We start from the raw sequence: 11,735 nt of genomic DNA on the forward strand, positions 1-11,735 counted from the left end.
CGGTCATGCTGGAGGATGTTGCAGGCAGCAGAACGTTCTCCACGGCGTCTCCAGACTGTCACGTCTGTCACATGTGCTCAGTGTGAACCTGCTTTCATCTGTGAAGAGCACAGGGCGCCAGTGGCGAATTTGCCAATCTTGGTGTTCTCTGGCAAATGCCAAACGTCCTGCACGGTGTTGGGCTGTAAGCACAACCCCCACCTGTGGACGTCGGGCCCTCATACCACCCTCATGGAGTCTGTTTCTGACCGTTTGAGCAGACACATGCACATTTGTGGCCTGCTGGAGGTCATTTTGCAGGGCTCTGGCAGTGCTCCTCCTGCTCCTCCTTGCACAAAGACGGAGGTAGCGGTCCTGCTGCTGGGTTGTTGCCCTCCTACGGCCTCCTCCACGTCTCCTGATGTACTGGCCTGTCTCCTGGTAGCGCCTCCATGCTCTGGACACTACGCTGACAGACACAGCAAACCTTCTTGCCACAGCTCGCATTGATGTGCCATCCTGGATGAGCTGCACTACCTGAGCCACTTGTGTGGGTTGTAGACTCCGTCTCATGCTACCACTAGAGTGAAAGCACCGCCAGCATTCAAAAGTGACCAAAACATCAGCCAGGAAGCATAGGAACTGAGAAGTGGTCTGTGGTCCCCACCTGCAGAACCACTCCTTTATTGGGGGTGTCTTGCTAATTGCCTATAATTTCCACCTGTTGTCTATTCCATTTGCACAACAGCATGTGAAATTTATTGTCAATCAGTGTTGCTTCCTAAGTGGACAGTTTGATTTCACAGAAGTGTGATTGACTTGGAATTACATAGTGTTGTTTAAGTGTTCCCTTTATTTTTTTGAGCAGTGTATATATATATATATCTCTTTGGGGTGGGGGGGTAGCAGTACAATCTCATACACCCAGTTACTTCTCTGCAGCTGCTACCACAACATCTATCCTCTGATTTAGGTTCCATTTCTGCGGTACAATTGACAAAACCTTTGAATGAGTAGGTGTTCTAAAACTTTTCACCGGTAGGTAGTGTATAAGGAAGTTGTATAAAGTCCTGTCTTCCTCTATTTGTTTGTTTGTTCCTGTCATCGCCTGCTAACCTATTCCTTAGTCACCATGACCACAAACTGACCATAACACGGTAAGGTCTACACTTGTCTGTTATATGTCATACAGATACAGTTCTAGCCAGTATACAAGAATAAGGGAATGAGGCAGAGAGTTAGGGCAAATGATAAGGGAGGTTTGAGAGCAGTGGCCTAGTCTCCAGTTAATTGCAGGCACTGCATACAATTCTGTTTATTTACACTGTGCTCTGTTGTGGTGCAGGAGAAATTCAATACTGCAATTCAGCACCAGTAAAGGATTTCCTTTGGTCAACAAAAGCAGTTTCAAATCCAACTGTATTTGTCACATGACCCAAATACAACAAGTGTAGACATTACCGTGAAATGCTTACTTACAAGCCCTTAACTCTTCTTGAACTGCACTGTTGGTTGAGAAAATATTTGCCAAATAAACTAAAGTTAAAAATAATAAAAAGTAACACAATAACGAGGCTATATACAAGGGGTACCTGTACCGAGTCAGTGTGCGGGGGTACAGGTTAGAGGTCATTTGTACATGTAGGTAGGGGTGAAGTGACTATGCATAGATCAGGGATGCAAACTGGTGAGGGCCCAAAAAGGTGACACTTTTTTTGTACTGAAACATGCAAAAAAAATCCCTGCTAGGGGGAAATGCAGGGTTTAACTAATTAAACTACAAAGAATGTGATCTACATGATCAGTCTGTGTAAAATAAAAAGTGGTTAATGTGAACCTAACTCACAGCTAAAAAAATGTAAAGAAAGCAATTTAATCATATTTGTTGCCTAGACTTTACTGCAAACAAGTATTGGGAAAAAACAACACACTAATATTGCAGTTAGCCATGACAGCCTTTATAATAGAACATTTGTGACCTCACACACAGCTAAATATTGCATTTTCAACAACAAAAAAAGCATCTTCAAGTAGAAATAGAATGAAACAAACAGGCATTCTATTTTCACTCTATTATTGTGGCCACTATAGTAGACATTGATCAAGTGCACAAGGTTACACACTTCCAAAAATAATGTTCACTGAGTAAACATTTTAATCCCCCTCACTCACGTGTTACTATCAAGTTCAACACAACAGTTTAACAAGCAACACCTCATTTTCACCTAATTCTCTCATTCTGAAAATGAACCACATAATGTAGAGGTAAAACATTAGTTCACAGATAGCAGTTAGTTCGTTAGCTAGTAACATTTCACGGATTGCCAGGGTCCAGTAAGCAACTAACGCGTTATAACTTGAACGGCAAGGAGTCGTATACGAGTTAGTAACCTAACCAATTCGCTATAATACTAACGTTAACGTTAGTTCATCTGATGTTACATTTACATTTTAGTCATTTAGCAGACGCTCTTATCCAGAGCGACTTACAGTAGTGAATGCATACATTTCATACATTTTTTTTTTTTTCGTACTGGCCCCCCGTGGGAATCGAACCCACAACCCTTAGGTTGCAAACACCATGCTCTACCAACTGAGCTACAGGGAAGGCCTATTGCTGTCTGACTTTATTAGTGAGCAAATTTTCACACCATAAACTCAATTATTTGATCAGTTAAGTTGTCTAATGTTGCTCAACATTTCTCTGGCTAGCTAACGGAGATTTCGATCCAGATAGTAAGATACTTAACAATGCTAATACTTGTTCCATCACACTTTCTCCCTCACCTCAAACTTCCCAAATGACAGCTGTTTTTCTGTTACAGCTCATGAAGTACGCTTCATCACCTTATCACCCCCATCTCCGTGGTCAGGCTTCTCACCTATCTCGTCTTTATCGTCCAGGGGACGTGCTGCTGTAACCGACAAACTGCCTTTCTACTCTCTGCGGTCTTTCCAGGGAGCGCGCGCTAATGCTGTAACTAGCAATTTGGTTGTCTCGTCTCTTCCGTCGCGTGCTGCATTCTGTTGTGTGAACGATTGGCTGAGCCTTGGATACAGCCAGTATTGCTCCAAACACGCATCACTCATTCGCTTACAGCCAGTAGTCAAGGCTTTTACTCATATGGCAGAATCACCTAGCTAATACAGCATGTTCAAATATTTACAAAATGTATTATGCAATAAAACGCACAAAGAACTTTAAGTTTCGGTAACAGACGTGACCAATCTACACACGCTCCAGCGCAGTTCTGTCTCAGTGGAAGCGTAGCCTTCCCTCAGCCTCAAACAGCTTCTCTTCCTCTTCAGAAAGACAGTTTCCTTTCAAACTGTGGGTGGGTGATGACAGAGCACATGATAATCAGCAATACAATAAAAGACCCACAACCATCACAAAATGGAAATGGTGAAAGATGTTTTGAAATAAAAACGTGTCTAAGGAATATATCAAATACTATTATTGTCACGTCCTGACCAGTAAAAGGGGTTATTTGTCATTATAGTTGGTCAGGGCGTGGCAGGGGGGTGTTTGTTTTGTGTGTTAGGGTATTTTGGGTTTAGGTTCTAGTTTTCCTATTTCTGTTTACATTAGTTTTTCTATTTCTATGTGAGTTTTGGCAATGACCTCCAATTAGAGGAAGCTGGTTGTGGTTGTCTCTAATTGGAGGCCATATTTAGTTGTGTTTGTTTTCACTTGTGTTTGTGGGTGGTTGTTTCTAGTATAGTCTGTGCACCTTACTGGACTGTTTTCGTCGTTTGTTTTGTTTAAGTGTTTTTCCTTTAACCCCTGTGCGGCCACGGGACGGACATCCAGCGAAAAATCATATCTCCATTAGCATAACAAAATGTAATACTTTTTTTTTCTTCAATTTTTTTCTCAAATTATATCGTTTTATAGATACACCTCTCCTGAATCGAACCACGTTGTCCGATTTCAAAAAGGCTTTACAGCAAAAGCAAAACATTAGATTATGTTAGAGGAGTATATCGTAAAAGTAGCCACATAGCCATTTTCCAACCAACCACATGCATCACAAATAACCAAAAAACAGCTAAATGCAGCACTAACCTTTTCCAAACTTCATCAGATGACACTCCTAGGACATCATGTTACACAATACATGCATTCTTTTGTTCGATAAAGTTCATATTTATATATAAAAACAGCATTTTACATCGGCGCGTAACGTTGACTAACTATTTTCCCTCAAATGCATCCGGTGAAACAGTGCTACAATTTACTAAATTACTATTCGAAAACATTTTTAAAATGTAATATTGTCATTCTAAGATTTATAGATGAATATTTCTTCAAAGCACCTGTAATGCCAGATTTAAAAATAACTTTACTGGGTAATCACACTTTGCGATAAAAGGGGATGCGATACTCAGAACAATAGGCTAGCAATAGGCTAGCCATCTTGGAACAATCGCATATCACATCTAGTCTTGTATACTATTGTCAATAATCCCTTACCTTTGATTATCTTCATCCTTAGGCACTTCCAGGAATCCCAGGTCCACAACAAATGTATTTTCATTCGAAAAAGTTAATCCTTTACGTCCCAATAGCTTGTTCTTGTTAGCGCGTTCTGAAGGCTTCACAAAAAGTTCCGACGTGCGCGGGGCTACTCTTTCAACAAAATGCATTTTTTTCTTATTTAGGTTCGTTCAAACATGTCAAACGTTGTATAACATAAATCTGTAGGGCCTTTTTCAACGAGAGCTCCAATAAGATTCGAGGGGGACGATTGCATTGTGTTTCAAAACGTTTCGAAAGGGGAGGGTAGCCAGGGGCGCCGGCGTCATAATGGTGATGGCCCTCTCCGTGTGACCACGTTCCACAGCGTGTCATTCTGTCAGTTTTCACAGTAGGAGACTCAAATCACTTTGTAAAGACTGGGGACATCTAGTGGGAGCAATAGGAAGTGCTCAATGAACCATAGCTCACGGTGTGATTAATAGGCAACGTGATGAATTTGAGTTCGCAATTCAGAATTCCACTTCCTGTTTCGATCTGTCTCGGGGTTTTGACTGCCATATGAGTTCTGTTATACTCACAGACACCATTCAAACAGTTTTAGAAACTTTCGGGTGTTTTATATCCACAAGTAATTAATTATATGCATATCCTAGCTTCTGAGTTTGAGTAGTAGGCCGTTTAAAATGGGCACACATTTTTTTCAAAATACGCTGTGGCGCCCCCTATCCTAGGCGACCGTCAAGAGGTTAATAAAATAAGACGATGAGCACTTTACCCGCTGCACCTTGGTCCAATCCTTACGACGCCTATGACAATTATTAACCTGATAGAAAAAAAAAGGTGTAATGTGCCTTTAAGTGAGCGACATTGCGTACACACACCAGATCTCTTTGAGTGATGTGTTGTGGGAGAGAGCCTCTGACAGCTGTCTGATTCCATCCACTGTCAGCTGATTATTGATTAACCTGCGCAGAGTGGAACAGAGGGATCACTAGGTTAACCGGCTAACTTTTATTCACATTCAGAAATAACTTTGGTTCATTCATTCTGAAGCTAAACTTCATTATTGGTTGTTGGGAGTGTGTTGAGACTGGGGTCTGCTTTACCAGAGGTGAGATAGACCCGTGTTGGATCTGATCAGTTCTGCCATGTCTGGTGCTACATCATCTGACAACTCGTTTTGCACCAACCTAGAACACCACAACACACATTTAAACTGTGTTAACTACAAAGCTCAAATACACATTAAATATACAGAGACAAATACTGTCACAGAAATTTGATGTATGAATAAGATTGTCCTACCAGAAGATTCTGAGCATTGTGTTGCCTTTCAGTGCTTCGGCCAAGCTCCTCCCACCTTCTGAAGTGATGCCATTGGCTGAGAGGCTAAGGGAGAGAAGAGCATAGAAATATAATTACGTTTAGTAGTACATAAGTATACTGTATTACTTTAGGTAATGATATTACTATGAGGCAAAGTGATATACTGTAAAAGAGATACTGTTGTTTCAGTGTTTGTGAGTAAGGGAGTTCAATAACCCATACTGTAGCTGAATGTGCGTTAGTAAAATGATACACCAATGGGTTATGCTTCTTCATTTCTGACCTCAACCGCAGTTGTGGGAGAACTGAAAAAGACATGGCACAATCAGTGCCACATACTTATTAAGAAAAGTGATAACGATGACATATCTTGCCATCCATCTCACCTGAGGTTGGTAAGACTTGGGTGATTCCTCAGGGCCTCTGCAAATGCTCTTGCTCCTTCATCACCAATGTTGTTCCCCCACATTCTGAAAAACAGGAACAATCCATTCCATGCACTCAAATAAATAAATAAAATATTGTAATAGTGCACTTACCCCACGTCAAAGATAGATGAGCTCTTCTGAATGGCACTGGCCAGATACCTGCCACCCACACTGGTGAACTTGTTGCTGCCAACCCTTTGTACAAATCAAAGTGCCAAAAATAAACATTTACATTTATAAACAAGTAATTATATAATTGATTGGACACACTCATTTACATACTTGACGACTCTTAATTTAGGACATTCCTCAATGATTTGAGCGATTAGCTTGGCACCGATGTCCGTGATGAGATTATTGTAAAGTCTGCAAAATCAAGACAACAGAAATACAGTCACGTCATATGAATTTGTCATACAGCATAATACAGTACTAAAGTTTGACAGGCAAGCTGACCCTGATAGACACTGACTCACCCCAGAACCTCCACCACTCTGTGTTTGATAAGCTCCTCAGCCAGTACTTCAACGCTGCTGTCTGAGATCTGATTGACACACAATCTGAAATGGAAAAACTAATTTAGATGAAAAGTTATACTTTAAAGTAGAGGTCGACCGATTATGATTTTTTTTCAACGCCGATACCGATTATTGGAGGACCCAAAAGGGCCGGTACCGATTGTTATGAAAACTAAATCGGCCATTCCGATTAAATCGGTCGACCTCTACTTTAAAGTTATACTAGTACTTTTTATAGCAGTAAGAAATGATTTGTCTACGTTATTTGTAAACAAGTGTACCTTTCATGTAAACAGTGGCATCAAATACAAACTGTTTCCATCTGCATGTATTCCGAATTCCTCACCTCACCACGGTCATCTTACTGAATGAAGGCCTGAGCTGCTTGACCCCATAGTCACTGATGTTGTTGTTGTCCATGTCCACCCCTAGCCTCTTCCGCCGGTGCTGCAGCACAAAGTTGAGGGCACTGCAGTCGCCAGAGAACATATTACAGTAGCCCAGCTTGATGTAGTCAGCTGTGATGCCCTTCGCAGTCAGCTGGGCCACCTCTTTACTTCCTGTCTCAAAGATGCAACGCAGCATCCACAGGAAGTTGGGAAGGACATGCACCTTGCTGCCCTCCTGCTCTGTGCTGTGGAGTGGCAGGCCACGGAGGTGGGACCGAACGCTGGTGGACAGGTAGGACTTGAGGACCGCCCGCTTCCTCTTCAGTAGCGCTGGAGGAACCATGTGCTCCAGCAGGCCGGCGTTGGTCTTAGACAGCAATCCACACAGGAAGAGGTTGGTGTACTGGAGATGCTCGTTGGTCTTGAATGGATCCTTTCCCCTTGGTTTGGAGGAGCCACCGATGCAGGGGAAGACAAACAATAAACAAGATGTGTTGTCCCTCCTGCTGCACTCGGTGAAGAACTTGAGGATGTTTCCTACGCTGGCCTGTTCGTCCAGAACCAGGGAGAATGCAGCCAAAAAGGACTGCAGGGTGAGGTGAAAGAACTCAAAGGTGGAAGGGTTTCCACAGGCATCGTAGCAGCTGACTGGTCGTAGGAAACCCACCTGAAGGTCCTCCTCAGTCAGGCCACAGGAGGCCACCTCCTCCTGGTCGAACACAAAGCCTCCTCTCTCCATGCCCAGCAGAGCCAGCTTGGAGAAGGCTGTCAGTGGCCTCAGCCCTGCCCTGAAGGTATCAGCGGGGCACCTGGTGTTTCTCTTCAGGAGGCCCGGTGGGGGAGCGCCCCCCCGGCTGAAGAAGACTTCAGAAAGCAGAAGGAATATGTTAGTGAGGGTCACGCAAGCCTCTGGCAACTTAAAGTCGTCATAGACTGAGTGCATGTGTTTAAAGCTCTTGAAGACGATCCAGCAGAAGAGGGGGATGGAGCAGAGGCCACAGAGGTGGGGGCTGGCATCCAGCTGGACTGAGACCAAGTCCCGGTGCTCTTGGTCCTTGAAGTGCAGGTTGGTGTAGATTTGAAGGTGGGCCAGAGAGAACCCACGCAGTGCCACCCTCTTCCGGATCACCCTACTCTGGACCTCAGTGCCTGTCCGAGCAGTAAGGACTTTCCGAGAACCATTGAGCAGCTTCCCACAGAGCAGGTTAATGAGCACCAGAAGAGGGTGAGTCTTCTCCTCTGGAGAAACCACCTCAGGCATGTTCTCCAGGTCCAGATCAGCATGGATCTCATCATAGCCGTCAAAAGTAAAGATAACCTTTTTGGGGAAGCGGAGGATGTAGCTGAACACCTCATTGTCCGCATCTTGGTCGGGGTAGCAGTTGTATTTGAAAAGCAGGTCCCTGAGTGAGATCTCGTCTGTCTCCTTGAACGTGCTGAACATCCTACAACGGAACTTGAAGAAGAACATGGCGTCTGTCTGTTCCAGCTCCCTATTGGACCACAGTCTCTGGAGCTTCTGGAGGAGGATGGACTTGCCCACCCCAGCGTCCCCCGTGATGAGCACCGTCTCTGCCTGTGGGTTAAAGACACCCTGCTCTCCTAAGAGCTGCTCCAGACCCTCCAGTTGGCCCAGGCTCTCATTGCGGTCATTCAGGAGCTCCATCAGGGTGTCTGTATAGAGCTCCTCCAGCAGGGTTTCCTCTCGCTTGGTGTAGGATGCAATGAAGCGTGTGTCTCGGCCCAGCTCGTGCCTCAGCTTCTCACAGTACCTACTAACTGAGAGGGGGGTAGGGAGAATACACTGCAGTCTCATTCTCAACCACTGATATTCAGCCAAAATATACAGTAGTTGCACTGTATTTTATTGTTATGTAAAATTCCAATAACACATATGAAGTGCTGCACAATACAGTCTACTGACATACTTACTAGGGTCCGTGTTCTTCACTGGTATGTGCCGTATGAAGTCTGGTGGCTGGTAGTTGATCTCTTTAAGCCATGGTTGGAGGTCTATGTATGCATCATAAACTTTGTAGAGAATATATAGGAAGTATTCACATGCCTGCTCCCCTTTGCTTTGGACCAATTCCAGGATTTTACGCACCTGTGCAATGTTAATCATAAGTAAATGATATTTACTTTACAGTGATTCAATATTTAATAATAATTTGACAGCTAACAGTTTCCCCCTTTTACACACCTGCACGATGGCAATCATATTTACTTACCAGTGATTCATATTTAATTAATATTACTTCCCACATTTTGATTAATTTGGCTGAACAGGATTTTTCACAGATAAGATACTGGCAACATACCAAATGCCATTGTATTGCAAAATCAAGTCTTGTCTTTATATTTTCTCATTTTAAAATCAATTTGTCCATTTTAGTTAGGGCCTAGTAGGCTACTTGTGAATGCAAGAACATGTCTTTGTGATGGGTGCTTTGTCATTTAATATTGTGGTCCAAATTGACATGTATGCTCTCTGAAACCCTCCTATGGTAAATTACCTGGTCTGTCTTGGTGGCTGCGCGCTGGATGATTTCACCATCCTCGATACACAGAAAACCACTTTCTAAGAGGTTATCCATAATGCACTGCGTGCTCTTCACATGGGAAACCAGTAGCTCACGGTGCAAGGTGAGCATTTGGACAGTGGACACATGGCCCGTTAGTCCAGAACGGGCTTCCTCGGCACTGGAGCCCATAATATACATGGCTTCAGCTGCCTGCATTTACTGGAAAATAAATGTAAGAAGGAATTCTAGTCAGATAATCAGTTAGGAGAAAATGATCCAACAGTACGGATAAAAGACATTATAGTAATCTATGGCTATCAGGTACGATATACGTATATGGGCTGCCTATACATACCTTCAGAACCTTTGATAACATTGTTCTTATCCGCGCTGTCCTAGTCCGCGGCGGAAAAACTCGGGAACTACGGCTATCTTCAAAAACAAACTCCAGTCTTGGTTATTAAACCATTAAATAGCGTACGACCGGATAATAACAAAACGTTTCTCTAGGACCGTTTGAATCGGAATCTAGTCTCGTCTCAAACAATGTCAGGAGTGGAAAAAAACACTGAACACAGTACTGGTTCTTTGAGGAAGTGAAACTGTTGGCATGTGGACTAATATGTTGTTGAATTGTGTTCTTACACTGGTACAGTCATGCCCTATGAGAGATGTATGACTGCGCATGTGCGAAAATAAATAAAGTGCATTTTCCCCCGTTCTGGTTAAAACACCAATGATGAACATGTGTGTTTATTCCTCCGTTAAGTAAACCGGTATTCCTGTCCTGAAGATGTCAGCACCAACAGGTTATGGGCCCAGGAGGGAACATGGAAGCCGATGGAATAGATTATATTTCGACGGAGATGAAAAAAAACTACGAGTTATGGGAGACAAAGTTTTTGGGGCACTTGCGTTTGCTTGGGCTAAAGGCCGCCATATTGAGCGTGGATGAAGATGAAGAAGACGGAGAGAAAAATGAAGAAGCCTACGCCGAATTGATACAGGTTTTGGATGATAAAAGTCTTTCCCTGATAATGAGAGAAGCAGCAGATGATGGGAGAAAAGCGTTGAAGATATTGAGGGAACATTATGCAGGTAAAGGGAAGCCACGTGTGATTAGCCTCTACACTGAACTAACTTCTCTTCAGAAAGCCGCTGACGAAAGTGTTACGGACTATATCATTCGTGCTGAGACGGCTATTACAGCACTGAGAAATGCTGAAGAGACTTTAAGTGATGGGCTGTTGATTGCAATGATTCTGAAAGGTTTGCCCGAATCATTTAAGCCGTTTGCCATCCACATTACGCAGAGTGACGAGCCGACAATTTTTGGCAAGTTCAAAACCAAGTTGAGGAGCTATGAAAGCACCGAGAAGTTTAGCGCCATTTCCACTGACGACAACGTGATGAAGGCAAGTAACATTAAAGTTAGCTGGCCAAGAGGGAGAGATAAAGGGACCGAGATAACCTGCTTCAACTGTGGCCAGAAAGGGCACAAGGCCCGGGAATGTACCGTTACTGGAGAGCGCAAAGAACGGAGACAGTGGTGTAGTTTTTGCAAGAGATCCACTCATACTGACGCAAATTGCAGACGAAAAAGAAGAGACAATGTGAAACAAGCAACAGATGCTGAAAGCCACACATTTGCATTCAGAATAAGTGACTGTCAGGTTAGTGGACTGAAACAGAAAGGGCTGATGGTTGATACGGGAGCAACGTCACATATAGTCACGGACATCGGGAAGTTTAAGGAGTTTGACGAGACTTTCAAACCGGAAAAACATTCCGTGGAGCTGGCTGACGGAACAAGAACGAATGGTGTCGCGGAGAGGAGAGGTGCAGCGGAGGTTTACCTGAGAGACAACACGGGTCGTCGGGTAAAAACAACGCTGACGAAGGCGCTGTACGTGCTGTCGTTTCCACAGGACATTTTCTCTGTTAAAGCAGCGACAGCCAACGGAGCTTCAGTCAACTTTCGACAGGGGTGTAACAAGCTCATCCACAAGAACGGTACCACTTTTGACGTCAAGGAGTACGATAGACTTTACTATCTTAACACTGTAAGTGATGAAAATGATGATGGA

General features: G+C 43.6%; 1 protein-coding gene across 1 annotated transcript; it reads right to left on the reverse strand.

The window, feature by feature from the left end:
- Positions 1–1,915: 1,915 nt before the first annotated feature.
- Positions 1,916–10,922, reverse strand: LOC106579390 (nucleotide-binding oligomerization domain-containing protein 1). Its single transcript, XM_014159237.3, has 12 exons — positions 10,004–10,922; positions 9,640–9,867; positions 9,056–9,230; positions 7,081–8,902; positions 6,693–6,776; positions 6,499–6,582; positions 6,328–6,411; positions 6,175–6,258; positions 5,768–5,851; positions 5,569–5,652; positions 5,344–5,427; positions 1,916–3,308 (listed from the first exon to the last, which is right to left on the reverse strand). Exons 2-12 carry the CDS (start codon positions 9,862–9,864, stop codon positions 3,236–3,238), a joined length of 2,883 nt encoding a protein of 960 aa, XP_014014712.3. The 5' UTR covers positions 9,865–9,867; positions 10,004–10,922; the 3' UTR covers positions 1,916–3,235.
- Positions 10,923–11,735: the final 813 nt, after the last annotated feature.

Source organism: Salmo salar, chromosome 02 (assembly GCF_965601325.2).
Source record: "Salmo salar chromosome 02, fSalSal1, whole genome shotgun sequence".
NCBI lineage: Eukaryota > Metazoa > Chordata > Actinopteri > Salmoniformes > Salmonidae > Salmo > Salmo salar.